At 45.4% G+C, this 15506-nt stretch overlaps 1 protein-coding gene across 2 annotated transcripts in view; it reads right to left on the bottom strand.

The window, feature by feature from the left end:
- Positions 1–3170: 3170 nt before the first annotated feature.
- LOC144489410 (rho guanine nucleotide exchange factor 7-like) overlaps positions 3171–15506 on the bottom strand; it is a 53695-nt gene continuing 41359 nt past the window's right edge. Inside the window, exons 13-15 of one of the 2 annotated variants that reach the window (XR_013496967.1) lie at positions 10779–10891; positions 9413–9467; positions 3171–5801 (exon numbers count right to left, since the gene is read on the bottom strand). Coding sequence is in view for 1 of the 2 variants with exons in the window: in XM_078207246.1 (XP_078063372.1) it covers positions 5679–5801; positions 9413–9467; positions 10792–10891 (278 nt within the window). In the remaining variant the exon portion in view is untranslated. The remainder of the gene's footprint in view (positions 5802–9412; positions 9468–10778; positions 10892–15506) is intronic. The other variant, XM_078207246.1, reaches the window with a different exon arrangement.

Genomic DNA, 15506 nt, shown 5'->3' with positions numbered 1-15506 from the left:
CTTTGTATTGTAGGGAATCATTCTCTTCATAGCTTTAGACATGGACCACCAGCTCCTCCAGGATCTGAGCATTAAATAGTATCTCCACTGGGGGGCAGCGCTGAGCCACAGCTCATTGACAGTTCCCAATCTTAAACAGCAGATGGCGATCTCTGCACACAGCAGTTTCCGAAGCATCACAACCTCCCCAGATTCCAGGATCCTCTCAACATTCACCCAGATCCCAGGATCCACCCAGATCATATATTTAGAACCAGACATTGTGATGGCTGTATTTCAGAGATTCCAGCTCTGTATAACATCATAAACCGCTGCACACATTCACTATACCATTGATGTACCACAATACTGATTCAAGGCTATGGGGAGAATGGGACAGTGGGATTAGTTTGGGGATTAATACAGGGCTATGGGGAGTACATGGGGCAGTGGGATTAGGTTGGGGATTGATTCAGGACTATGGGGGAGTGAGCGGGACAGTGGGATTAGTTTGGGGATTGATACAGGGCTATGGGGAGAATGGGACAGTGGGATTACTTTGAGGATTGATACAGGGCTATGGGGAGAATGGGACAGTGAGATTAGTTTGGGGATTGATTCAGGGCTATGGGGAGTGAGCGGGGCAGTGGGATTAGATTGTGGATTGACACATAGCTATGGGGAGAGAACAGGGTTGTGGAATTAGTTTGGGGATTGATAAAAGGCTATGGGGAGGGAGTGGGATTAGTTTGGGATTGAGACTGGGCTATGGGGAGAGTTGGGCAGAGGTTAGTTTGGGATTGATACAAGGCTATGGGGAGAGAGTGGGGGCAGTGGGATTAGTTTGGGATTGATACAGAGCTATGGGGAGAGAGTGGGGCAGTGGGATTAGTTTGGGAATTGATACAGGGCTATGGGGAGAGAGTGGGGGCAGTGGGATTAGTTTGGGATTGATACAGAGCTATGGGGAGAGAGTGGGGCAGTGGGATTAGTTTGGCATTGATGCAGGGCTATGGAGAGATAGTACATTGAAGGGCTAGATTTCAGAATTACTTGTAGGGAATATTTAGAAGACTTGTCACCGTGAGAACCCAGTGAGAAATGAGGGGCAGTCTTCAGCACAAACATTGGAAAAAACACACACATTTGTATTTGAATCAAATGACTTCCTCCCTTAATAAAATATCCATCAAACTTCAACTATTTACCATTTATATAGACGATCTGGAGGAGGGGACTGAGTGTAGGGTAACAAAGTTTGCTGATGACACAAAGATAAGTGGAAAAGTGAATCGTGTGGAGGGCGTAGAAGGTCTGCAGAGAGATTTGGACAGGCTGAGTGAGTGGGCGAGAATCTGGCAGATGGAGTATAACGTTAACAAATGCGAGGTTATTCACTTTGGAAGAAATAATAGCAAATTGGATTATTATCTAAATGGAAAGAAATTACAACATGCTACTGTGCAGAGGGACCTGGGGGTCCTTGTGCATGAGACGCAAAAATCCAGTCTGCAGGTGCAACAGGTGATCAAGAAGGCAAATGGGATGTTGGCCTATATCGCAAGGGGGATAGAATATAAAAGCAGAGATGTCTTGCTGCATCTGTACAAGGCATTGGTGAGGCCGCAGCTGGAATACTGTGTGCAGTATTGGTCCCCTTATTTGCGGAAGGATATATTGGCCTTGGAGGGAGTGCAGAGAAGGTTCACCAGGTTGATACCAGAGATGAGGGGTGTTGACTATGAGGAGAGACTGAGCAGATTGGGTTTGTATTCGTTGGAATTTAGAAGGCTGAGGGGGGATCTTATAGAGACCTATAAGATAATGAAGGGGCTGGATAGGGTAGAGGTGGAGAGATTCTTTCCACTTAGAAAGGAAGCTAGAACTAGAGGGCACAGCCTCAAAATAAAGGGGGGTCAGTTTAGGACAGAGTTGAGGAGGAACTTCTTCTCTCAGAGGGTGGTGAATCTCTGGAATTCTCTGCCCACTGAAGTGGTGGAGGCTACCTCGTTGAATATGTTTAAATCACGGATAGATGGATTTCTGATCGGTAAGGGAATTAGGGGATATGGGGAGCAGGCAGGTAAGTGGAACTGACGCACTTCAGACCAGCCATGATCTTATTGAATGGCGGGGCAGGCTTGAGGGGCTAGATGGCCTACTCCTGCTCCTATTTCTTATGTTCGCTATTATTGAAACAATGCATCATGCTAAACTGTGACATTCTTTCTGTGTAGGAAGATGATTATAATCCCTAATGTACTGTGGAAAACTTGAAGACCATGCACATCTCAACTTGTCAGGGGCAAATTTGAAGTTTTAATCTCTGGATTGTACAACCACTAGGATGCCGTATCGAGCTAGTGCAAACTACATCCCAATTATGCAAATTGTGGCAAATCTTTCTCATAGAAATCATAGAATCATAGAAACCCTACAGTGCAGAAGGAGGCCATTCGGCCCATCGAGTCTGCACCGACCACAATCCCACCCAGGCCCTACCCCCACATATTTTACCCGCTAATCTACGCATCCCAGGACTCTAAGGGGCAATTTTTAACCTGGCCAATCAACCTAACCTGCACATCTTTGGACTGTGGGAGGAAACCGGAGCACCCGGAGGAAACCCACGCAGACACGAGGAGAATGTGCAAACTCCACACAGACAGTGACCCGAGCCGGGAATCGAACCTGGGACCCTGGAGCTGTGAAGCAGCAGTGCTAACCACTGTGCTACCGTGCCGCCCAAATCTGATGAGGAATTTTAGATGATCCCATTCCTGAACTATTTATAATCTTGGAGGTAGATCCCTCCTCCAGACGAGGGACTCACTAAATACAAATAAGGAACTGGATTATCCTGCTGACCCCATCAAACTGCGCTGTCACCTCATGAGTGTCAGTGAGAGCAGTCACATCGCCCCTTGATAAAAGGTTTAGATTGCAAACAGTGAAAAAGTCAGAGGTTCCCTGGGGAATGCGGATTAATGAAACACTTGCAGAATCCAATACAATGGTCAATAAACCAGGAATGTGGTGAATGAGGTTTGTTAACTGGGAGCAGTTAACAGTAAGATCACTGGGTACCAATGATGGGGCTGTGATGTTTGCAACTTGCACACGTGTTCTCTTTATACATTGCACTAAAGTGGACGAATCTGGGATGTAAACACAAACAGTTCAGTCAGGATAAGGAAATTCTGCTTTCAGTTAATTATTTTATTCGATTTATTTACACAGGAAATTCTAAATTACAAATATCAGTCGACCATAGAAATCTCACTTTATCAGGAAAAATTCAGATAAGTTTAATCCTCATGTTACACCTTTCACACAAGGGTAAATGTTAAATACATTGTAGGAATTTTTAAATTAACCGTTTAGCGTTAAAACAGAAATCTTAGATCATCTGTTTGTGAAAGAACTCGCTCAAGGTATTTCAGAGTCCCTAAAGCCACAGTTTAGAGACAGGGGGATGGGACGGAGAGTTGGTACATTTACCCAATTACCTCAGCACACTTACCAAGCTGATAAAAAGAAACATTCAATAAGGAACTTTACAATTAATCAAAAATAGATCCAATGTCCCATCACCATTGACTACAGGAATGTACGAGACTGAAAATAAGTTTCATTTAACCAACACCAGGAGGATTCACAATATCCCCGGTATGGAGCGGATCAGTAAGGGCAGTTGAAGTTTTAAACAAAGCCAATGTCCTGGACAGAAATAGCGTGAGCTGTTAGTCCAATATCCCTCATTTTGATGCATTACCAGATCTCACCTGGTTACATTTAACGAGAGACAGTAAAGAAGGTGCAAACAAACCAACAATGCTGTTTGGATCTGGGATATGGAGCAGAGTCTGGGTAACTTCTTTCACAACTTGCCCCATTTCCCAACATTTGGATGGAGTGATTATTGCACCTCGATCCAAAATTCTAATATTGTTGGCCTCTGTACTTGGATGTGTATCGACAGAGGGGGAGACTGACGTATAATGGTGCACTGTGACAATGCTGAGCTTAGGAGTATTGAAGCTGCCACAACTCTTGACAAAACAACCTGAACAAAAATGTAAAATAAACTTTTTTTCCAGTTTTGCCTGATGCCTTAGTGTAGATCATTCCACCATATAAATTACAGCAACAACTAAAGTTCTGGCTATTTAAAGAAATATTGCAGAACTAACTAATGGTGATTGCTACATGCAAACCTCTGTCAGAGTGAACTTTGTTAAGTGCTGACTTAATCACTGAAAATACTTGCAAATAAATTGAAAAGTAAAGGAGATTTTATCAAGCAAGTCCTGATCACGGAACCTCCGCCGGAGGAAGAAATGTGTTTTGTGCAGTTCACAATGATCTGAAAATGAGAATTCCCAGTCAGCAGAAATTGGGAACATTTAATGCCACAAACTTATTCTCTTGTCCCAAGTAAAAGTCTTAACTAAAGAGTCAAGATTTTAAACGTAAAGGTTTAATTGTGATTCTGTAGTGAGCACTGTGTGCGTGAGCAGAAATCTCGATCCAGTCCCACCAGTTCTTGCTGTGCTACAAGACAACACCTTTCCCATTATCCCGAGAACTTGTGTCAACAGGAAAATGTTATAAAGCAAAGAATAAATTTTTCAACATTGTCCAAGACAAGAGGCACATGGATCACAAGTTCAGTAGAGTGTGAACTCACAGCTGCTTGTATCCGAGCTTCCTCTCACACAATCTCATAAAGGGTTATTCGACACTGTAAAGTTCCCAGTCTGAAACACTGCTGGATGGGATTTAGAATGGGTCAGTCTGTCTGAATCATCCTGGATATTTATGTTCTGTCTGATCCGGGGAAGCTGGTGAGATCAGAGACTCTCAAAGCGTTGCCCTGTGATGTGCAGATCCCAAGTTGAACTCCTCTGTTAGCCTACAACCTTCCCACTTTAACACAAGAAAGCACTGAGCCCCACACACATATTATATCATTCACAGCACCCACGCTTACAGATATAGCCTTCATCAAGTGTCAGCTACAGAATAAATTTCCAACCAATCGCTGCACATTCATCAAACTCAGTTAACAGACAAACCAACATCTAAAACTGGAACCCGTTCACTGAAAACCCCAGCCAGATTCCATTCTGTTTTCCGATCTCAAACACAAACCCCGAGTGTCCAGTTCAAAAATTGGGCCCTCCTCTCATTCAGGATCTGAGCCCAAATCGTTGCTAGTAATCGATAAAAGACGTATCAAATTCCCTGAAGATTAGTTTCCTGTTTGTTACAATTGTGGACGCAGTTATTGCAGGAGGAGTCTCAGACTCCCGGAGCTGTCCGACGGGCAGTTCCACTCCAGAACGTGGCACATCAGATCTTCAGGACATTAACGGACGGAAAAATCAACTGAGGAGCAAATTGATTGGGCAGGATTCCACACTCAGTCTCTGGGGAACTGTAGAAACTAAACTTACACCAGCATAGGCTAAAGATTACTGCTGGTAATAGTCACAGGATGAACACTTGCACATGGTGATCCCCAGTTTGTTATTTTAATGGATGATTGACCTATTGAAAATATACCAAGTCTTTGTTAAAACAGTGGACAAGCCAGCGGCAGAGGAACACGTGAAGTGCTTGCTTGCTAAGTGGCAGACAGTCATTCCCAGCCTGTGTGTTTATGTTCCATCTGCTGTCGATGAAGATAAAGTTCGCTAGAGATTAGTTTCATCCCAAGAGAAATCATTCATATTCTTTAGAACTTTTCGAACCAGTTTCTCTAACTCCTTGCGAGCTCTCTGCTCCTCCTCCAATGAACGCTTCATCTTCTTATTTTCCTGGAACACAAAATGTGGAATGAAAATCTAATGAGAGGGTTGGAGTTGCAACATTAGGAGGACACAGACTCAACTTGTCAGGTACAGACCTGCTACCATGGTGCCCTGGCGCATCGAGACACAGGCCCTGGATTTGGACAGGGGACTCCAAGGGGCAGTCAGGATGCCAGCGCATGGACAGGGACACCAGGATATGGAAGAGGGTCTTGGCTGGTGCACAGGGGGGTCCCGGGGTCTGCGCAGGGGGGTCCCGGGGTCCGTGCAGGGGGGTCCTGGGGTCCGCGCAGGGGGGTCCCGGGGTCTGCGCAGGGGGGTCCCGGGGTCTACGCAGGGGGGTCCCGGGGTCTACGCAGGGGGGTCCCGGGGTCTACGCAGGGGTCCATTTCACTTGAGTCCCTGTCATTATTTCCATGTAGCCTTTTTTGGGAAGTTATTTTGAGCCGGGGCAATAAAGAATTGTCGCAATTCTCAACCTCAGGATGTTCCAAAGTACTTCACAGTTAATGAAGAACTGCTTGAAGTGCAGTCACCTTAGAACATAGAACATAGAACAGTACAGCACAGAACAGGCCCTTTGGCCCACGATGTTGTGCCGAGCTTTGTCTGAAACCCAGATCAAACTATTTCCTCCCTATCATCCCGAAGTACTCCATGTGCCTATCCAATAGCTTCTTAAATGTCCCTAAAGTTTCTGACTCCACTATCCCTGCAGGCAGTCCATTCCACACCCCAACCACTCTCTGCGTAAAGAACCTACCTCGGACATCCTTCCTATATCTCCCACCATGAACCCTATAGTTATGCCCCCTAGTTACCGCTCCATTCACCCGAGGAAATAGTCTCTGATCGTCCACTCTATCTATCCCCCTCATCATCTTATAAACCTCTATCAAGTCTCCTCTCAACCTCCTCCACTCCAAAGAGAAAAGCCCAAGTTCCCTCAACCTTTCCTCATAAGACCTACCCCCCAAACCAGGCAGCATCCTGGTAAATCTCCTCTGCACTCTTTCCAGCGTCTCCACATCCTTCTTGTAGTGAGGTGACCAGAACTGCACACAATATTCCAAATGTGGTCTCACCAAGGTCCTGTACAGTTGCAGCATAACCCCACGGCTCTTAAACTCAAACCCCCTGTTAATGAACGCCAACAATTGAGTTTTTTGAGAAAGTGACCAAGGAGGTGGATGGGGGCAAGGCAGTGGACGTGGTATATATGGATTTTAGTAAGGCGTTTGATAAGGTTCACCATGGTAGGCTTCTGCAGAAAATGCAGATGTATGGGATTGGGGGTGATCTAGGAAATTGGATCAGGAATTGGCTAGCGGATAGGAAACAGAGGGTGGTGGTTGATAGTAAATATTCATCATGGAGTGCGGTTACAAGTGGTGTACCTCAGGGATCTGTTTTGGGGCCACTGCTGTTTGTAATATTTATTAATGATCTGGATGAGGGTATAGTTGGGTGGATTAGCAAATTTGCTGATGACACCAAAGTCGGTGGTGTGGTAGACAGTGAGGAAGGGTGTCGTAGTTTGCAGGAAGACTTAGACAGGTTGCAAAGTTGGGCCGAGAGGTGGCGGATGGAGTTTAATGCGGAGAAGTGTGAGGTAATTCACTTTGGTAGGAATAACAGATGTGTTGAGTATAGGGCTAACGGGAGGACTTTGAATAGTGTGGAGGAGCAGAGGGATCTAGGTGTATGTGTGCATAGATCCCTGAAAGTTGGGAATCAAGTAGATAAGGTTGTTAAGAAGGCATATGGTGTCTTGGCGTTTATTGGTAGGGGGATTGAATTTAGGAGTCGTAGCGTTATGTTGCAACTGTACACAACTCTGGTGCGGCCGCACTTGGAGTACTGTGTGCAGTTCTGGTCCCCACATTACAGGAAGGATGTGGAGGCTTTGGAGAGGGTGCAGAGGAGGTTTACCAGGATGTTGCCTGGTATGGAGGGGAGATCCTATGAGGAGAGGCTGAGGGATTTGGGATTGTTTTCGCTGGAAAGGCGGCGGCTAAGAGGGGATCTTATTGAAACATATAAGATGATTAGAGGTTTAGATAGGGTGGATAGTGATAGCCTTTTTCCTCTGATGGAGAAATCCAGCACGAGGGGGCATGGCTTTAAATTGAGGGGGGGTAGTTATAGAACCGATGTCAGGGGTAGGTTCTTTACCCAGAGGGTGGTGAGGGATTGGAATGCCCTGCCAGCATCAGTAGTAAATGCGCCTAGTTTGGGGGCGTTTAAGAGATCCGTAGATAGGTTCATGGACGAAAAGAAATTGGTTTAGGTTGGAGGGTCACAGTTTTTTTTTTTAACTGGTCGGTGCAACATCGTGGGCCGAAGGGCCTGTTCTGCGCTGTAATGTTCTATGTTCTATGTTCTATGTTCTAACACACTATAGGCCTTCTTCACGGCTCTATCCACTTGAGTGGCAACCTTCAGAGATCTATGGATATGAACCCCAAGATCTCTCTGTTCCTCCACAGTCTTCAGAACCCTACCTTTGACCCTATAATCCACATTTAAATTTGTCCTACCAAAATGAATCACCTCACATTTATCAGGGTTAAACTCCATTTGCCATTTTTAAGCCCAGCTTTGCATCCTATCTATATCTCTTTGCAGCCTACAACAGCCCTCCACCTCATCCACTACTCCACCAATCTTGGTGTCATCAGCAAATTTACTGATCCACCCTTCAGCCCCCACCTCTAAGTCATTAATAAAAATCACAAAGAGCAGAGGACCAAGCACTGATCCCTGTGGCACTCTGCTGGTAACCGGTTTCCAGTCCGAAAATTTTCCATCCACCACCACCCTCTGATAGCCAGTTACCTATCCAATCGGCCAAACTTCCCTCTATCCCACACATCCTTAGTTTCCCTCTATCCCACACATCCTTAGTTTCCCTCTATCCCACACATCCTTACTTTCTTCATAAGCTTTAGAAAATGTAACAGCCAATTTGTTGACAGTAAGCTCCCACAGACAGCATTGTGATAATAAACAGACAATCTGTTCCAGTGACGGGGCTGAGGGATAAATAATTGTCAGGGCACCGAGAAAACTCCCGAGTTCTTCTTTAGAATAGAATCACGGGAACTTCAAATGGGGCTTTGGTTTATTATCTCATCTAAAAGCGGCACTGACAGTGCGGCACTCCCTCAGTACTGACCCTCTGACAGTGCGGCACTCCCTCAGTACTGACCCTCTGACACTGCAGCACTGCCTCAGCACTGACCCTCTGACACTGCAGCACTCCCTCAGCACTGACCCTCTGACACTGCAGCACTCCCTCAGTACTGACCCTCTGACAGTGCGGCACTCCCTCAGCACTGACCCTCTGACAGTGCAGTGGGGTTTGAACCCATGACTTTCTGACTCGCAGGCAAGATTGTTATTTGTTGAAGGGATGTGTCTTTCCGTAATTCTAGTGTCCTCACAATTATACCAAAACGAGTCAGTGCATTGCAGCTTTTGGAGCTGATTTCATGCCCCGTCCCCAACCCACCCCCGTCCTCTTGTTACACAGTCAGTTGTTCCTGTTTTTGGGGAAATGATTTGAAGGAATCCAGAGCAATGTCTCTGAGCTTGAGTGCAATGAATCCATTTACCTGCTTTAGCTCAAGCACCTCGTCCTTTAAAGCATAAACAGTGTCCACCAGGCTCCTGTATGAAAAGAAAAGCAAAGAGACATTGCAGTCGATAAAACTGTCAATCTGGATGTTGAGGTTTATTAATGAAAGAAAAGAGAGACATTTGGGTGATTACTCTGTGGAATGCCTCTGTTCAGTCCACAGGCAGGAAGGTGGACTTTCCATATCCCGGTATTTTAATTCTCTGCCCCATTCTGTCCTTGGCTTCCGACCTCGTTCCACAGAAACACAAAGCAAGCGCGAGGAACAGCAATTCATCTTCTGATGGGGCATTCCCAGATTCTCCATCGAGTCCACCGCTCCAAATTATAAACACTCTTCCTAGTTGTTTCAGACAGTGGGTGAATCATTCTGCTGTTACCATTGACACTTCCTCTACCCACAGCTTGGGTTTCTTTTCATAGAGTCAGAGAGGTTTACAGCATGGAAACAGCCCCTTTGGCCCAACTTGTCCATGCTGCCCTTTTTTTGTTAAAACCCCTAAGCTAATCCCAATTGCCCACATTTGGCCCATATCCCTCTATGTCCATCGTACCCATGTCACTGTCTAAACCCTTTTTAAAAGACAAAATCGTACCCGCCTCTATTACTACCTCTGGCAGCTTGTTCCAGACACTCACCCTCCTCTGTGTGAAAAAATTGCCCCTCTGGACACTTTCTTATCCCATCACACTACAGAAACTAGTCCATGTTTATGTTCCACTAGAGCCTCACCCCAGCTTTGATCATTGTAACCCTCCATTCCCTTCTCCTTCATGGGTTTATTCAGTCTCCCTCATACTCTTCACTTCACCCACTCTGAGAGGTCCCGAGTTCCATATTCTCACCGCTCTCTGATTAATGAAGTTTCATCGGAATTCCTGAGTGGGTTTCTTGGGAACTATCTTATATTGATTGCTTCCAATTCTGCTCTCCCCACAGGTGAAACATTCTGCATCCACTCTATCACAACCTTGCATCAGTTTAAGGATCTCTGTTAGGTCACCCCTCAGCCTTCCTCTTTTCGGAGAAAAGCGATCCAGTCTGTCCACCCTTTGCTGATTTGTTTACCCTTGAAGGATTTCTGTGTCAATGTCAGGTGTCTGAAATGTACAGGTTTCGGGGCATGAACCCATTCACAGCTCAGACAAGCTGCATTTTCCCATTCGGGACGCATCCCACAGCTTGTCTCAAGACTCTCCTGCTGTACAATCAGCTTTAGCCACTCACCACCTTGTTCCTGCTCTCACTGAGAACAATCTTCACAGCTTGTTCACTTGGATTAAGTCATTTATTATAATGATTAAACTGTGCATTGCAACATACAGGACGCAGAATCACTCACAGATTCCTCTTACTTTTCTTCGATGATTGTCTGTCCGTTGCTGTTGGTTTCCTCGACAATTATTTTTTCTTCTTCTGGTAATAAAACCTGAGGAGCAGATTCTTTACGAGACGCTGCAACACATAAGATTCAGAGTTTGAAATCATCGTCCCAGGCACCGGGGGACAGGTCATTACACAGAGAGATCAGGCAATGTGAGGGCAGCACTCTGATACAATTACTACCAATCTGTGTGTGTGTGTGTCACTGTGGGATGTTATGCCTATATATGTGAATCCCTATGTCTGTGCATGTACTGGTTCATGTGTGTTTATGCATGTCGGTCTGTATGACAGCCTATGTTTGTCCACTGATTACCAATGTTTCCATGTGTATATCCATGTGATTTTACACATCAGTCTGAGTATCAGTCCATCAGTCCATGTGTTTATGTTCAGTTGTATGGCTCAAGTGGGTGTGTGCGCATGTTAGTGGGTGATTGTGTGTGCGGGTGTGTGTGCGGGTGTGTGTGCGGGTGTGTGTGCGGGTGTGTGTGCGGGTGTGTGTGCGGGTGTGTGTGCGGGTGTGTGTGCGGGTGTGTGTCGGTGAGTCATAGAGTCATAGAAATCTGCTACACAGAAAAGGCCCTTTGGTCCATCGCATCTGCGCCAGTCTAAAACAACCACCTAATTATTCTGATCTCATTTTCCAGCACTTGGTCCATAGCCGTATGTGCCTCGGCATCGCAAATACACATCTAAATACTTCTTAAATGTTATGAGGGTCTCTGTTTCCACCACCCTTTCAGGCAGTGAATTCCAGACTCCCACCACCCTCGGTGAAAAAGTTTTCCCTCACATCCCCTCTAAATATCCTGCTCCTTACCTTAAATCTCTGCCCCCTGGTCACTGATCCCTCCAGCAAGGGGAAAAGTTTCTTCCTGTCTACTCTATCTGTTCCCCCTCATAATTTTATACATCTCAATCATATCCCCCCTCAGTCTCCTCTGTTCCAAGGAAAACCCCAGTCTATCCAATCTCTCTTCATAACTAAAACTCTCCAGCCCAGGCAGCATCCTGGTGAATCTCGTCTGCACCCTTTCCACTGCTATCACATTCCACTCACAATGTGGATTCCAGAACTGACACAGTAATATCGCCATGGCCCAACCAACATTTTCTACCATTCCAGCGTAACCTCCCTTGCTCTTAAACTCATTAATGTTGGGGAAGTTGAAATCCCCACTATCACTACCCTATTGCTTTCATATTTCTCTGAAATTTGCCTGCATATTTGCTCTTCTATTTCTTCCGGACTGTTAGGCGGGGCCTATAGAACGCTTCCAGCAATGTGATTGCTCCTTTGTGGTTTTTAAGTTCTACACATTTGGCTTCATTCGAAGAGCTTTCTAAGATGTCGTTCCTCCTTACTACTGTAATTGATTCCCTGATCAAAATCGTGACACCCTCTCCTCTTTTACCTCCTTCCCTGTCTCACCTGAAGATCCTATATCCTGGAATACTGAACTGCCAATCCTGCCCCCCTCTCAACCCTGTCTGTGTGACAGCAATGATATCATTCCCCCATGTTTTAATTCATGCCTCAACTCATCTGCCTTGTTCATCAGACTCCTTGCATTAAAATAAATGCCATCCAATCTTGCCAAACTCCCTGTGTCTTAACTGGCCAATAGATTCCTGACTCTCTAGTTGAGTGTGTGAGTGTGAGAGTGTGTGTGTGTGTATGTGAGTGAGTGAGAGAGAGTCAGGGTGTGTGAGAGTGACAGAGAGAGTCGGGGTCAGAGAGAGTCGGGGTCAGAGAGCGAGAGTCGGGGGTGCACATGCATGTGTGTTTGTGTGGGAGAGTCGGGATGGGTGTGAAGCCACCATGGGAACGTTTGATCGTCAGTTAGATTGATCCCTGTCCTGGGGATGTTGAAGGGAAATTTTAGCCCATTTCTAATTCCCAATTTTCTTCTTAAATGGAGCTATTTCACCTTCCCCCCCTGCCCTAGGCAGGAATAGCAAGGGGATAAACTTTACCAGTTACTGAACAAACAGGTGAGAGATGAGAGAGGTGTTCACTCTGCACGACCTCCAAAAGTTTCCATCCATTAATTCACAAAACCTATTCTGATATTGACACAACTCTCATTTCTCAATCTCCTCAAATCACACTGTTCCTCGTTTCCCCATCCTGATCATACAGGGGGGCAAGTAACGGGGACCCGGAAGGTTCTGGTCAGAGTGCTTGAGCAGCTCACTGCTACTTTCATCACAAAGTGAATCGTTTAGATAACAGCTTGAAATTAGCAGAAATGAGCCCTGGCTTCAGTTAAATATTTGATCAGATTGCATCGAGGCTGAGCTGGAACGGCCCACACGTGAGGCAGTTGGAAAGGCTCCCTCTCGGGTTTAGATTACAGCTTTACCATTCGTTGGTTTAACAATGTTAATATTTTTGCCATTTACTTATTTCTTGCATTGATTTCCTACAGATTTCCTTGGCTTATCTGGAACCTTAACCGTACAAATAAATTGCATTTATATAGTAATTTGTATAACTACAGGACATCTCAAAGTGCTTTACAGCCAATATAAGCCTTTTGAAACATAATCACTGTTGCAATTTGGAAATGGGCGGCACGGTGGCACAGTGGTTAACACTGCTGCCTCACAGCGCCAGGGACCCGGGTTCGATTCCCAGCTTGGGTCACTGTCTGTGTGGAATTTGCACATTCTCCCCATGTCTGCGTGGGTTTCCTCCGGGCGCACCAGTTTTCTCCCACAGTCCAAAGATGTGCAGGTTAGGTGGATTAACCATGCTAAGTTGCCCCTTAGTATTGAAAAACATGTAGATTAGGGAAATTAGCGGGGTAAATACGTGGGGTTATAGGGACAGGGCATGGGTAAAATTCTCTGGTGGAGTGTCGGGTGCAGGCTCGATGGGCTGAATGGCCTCCTGCACTGTAGGGATTCGATCTGTGCACAGCAAGATCCCATAAACTGCAATGTGATCATGTTTTCAGTGATGTTGACTGAGGAATAAACATCAGTCAGGACACCAGGGAAAACGTTTTGATGCCCATGTGACCTGAGAGGACAGATGGTGCCTCAGTTTAACCCCTCAGTTTGGAGCATGAAGAGGGGGCAGCTTAGAAATGTATGGTGTGAAGATGTGAAGAGAATCGTTGCCACTTTGGACAGTGGTGGAGTCTCTTGCAGTAACAGGCAGCTGCTCCCAACTTGCTCCACGGCCATTCGATGTAGCTCCTTCACAAGGCCACAAAGCCTGAAGCTATAGCCTGACATTATCTGATCTCAGCACCTGATCTGCTTCACGGCCAATGATGAGATCTATGACACTCATTGGGCCTCTGCTCAGTTCACCAGCCAGGATTGCAGTGAACAGGCCTAGTGCTACAGGAGCTGCCCTTTGACTTGCATTCATGGCACTGGGAGCAGTGGCACACACCAGCTCAAACTGACATGGGGATATTCTGTCTTTGTGGTTACCTGTGGAACATGTGCCTCTGGTGCTGGTTGGTTAGCCCAGTACCCTCCCCATGCTCCTTCTCCTTTCTCAAAAAAGGAAAATTCCCACAGGGAAACCTCCTGTATTAAATGGGGGAGGGGGAGTACCATCCCCCCAGAAAATGCCACAAAGGTAGATGGTTTAACACAAAAAAGAATTGCAACTGCTTTAAATTTCACTTTCACTGGAATTCAGTGAGGATCAAAAGAGGGTCAATGAAACTTGATGCATTTGATGTCACAGAACTGACTGAAAAAGTCTCAATGTCACCATGCCTTCTCTCTTCTGTCTGACCCTCTCTGATTTATTCAAACATCACATTTAAGAAAACAGCAACCAAACTCGGAGCTGTTGTAACTTTTTAACTGAAGTTAAAGTCCAGATTTTGCAGCCAATAGTAAAGGAACATGAGTGACATTGAGGAAAACTGCCCGCAATGTTTCTGTGACCTGATTTCCATGCTCTCAAGGTCAGTTTGGTGCCTTCTACAGGCAACAGGTAGACTGATCGACCAATCAGAATGAAGAATTCTCACAGGCAGAAAAATAGAAAGTTAAAAGTGGGAAATATAAATAGAATTTAAATTAATGTGTAAAACGTGAAATAAAGATGAGGACACACGCACATACAAACTAGGAGCAGGAGTAAGCCAATCAGCCCTTCGAGATTGTTCTGCCATTTAATAAAATCATGGCTGATCTGACTGTAACCTCCTGCCTACTCCAGATAACTTTTCACCCATTTGTTTGATCTCTGCCTTGAAAACATTCTGAGACTCTGCTCCCACTATCTTTTGAGGAAGAGAGTTCCAAAGACTCATGACCCTCTGAGAAAAAAATTCTTCTCATCCAAGTCTTAAACAAGTGACCTCTTATTTTCAAACAGTGAACCAAGTTCCAGATTTTCCCACAGGAAGAAACATTCTTTCCACATCCACCCTGTCAAAACCCCTCAGGATTTTATATGTTTCAATCAATTTGCCTCTTACTCTTCTAAATTCCAGGGGATACAAGCTTCACCTGTCCAACCTTTCCTCACAAGACAACCCACCTATTCCACGTATCAGTTGAATAAACCTTCTCTGAACTGCTTCCAAAGTATTTACATTTTTTCTTAAATAAGGTGACCAATACTGCACACAATATTCATACTCACCAGTGTCCTGTACAACTCAAGCATAGTCTCTGTACTTTTGTATCCAATTCACATCACAAT

Source organism: Mustelus asterias, unplaced genomic scaffold (assembly GCF_964213995.1).
Source record: "Mustelus asterias unplaced genomic scaffold, sMusAst1.hap1.1 HAP1_SCAFFOLD_2153, whole genome shotgun sequence".
Classification (NCBI taxonomy): domain Eukaryota; kingdom Metazoa; phylum Chordata; class Chondrichthyes; order Carcharhiniformes; family Triakidae; genus Mustelus; species Mustelus asterias.
This window is presented reverse-complemented; position numbering and strand designations above follow the sequence as displayed.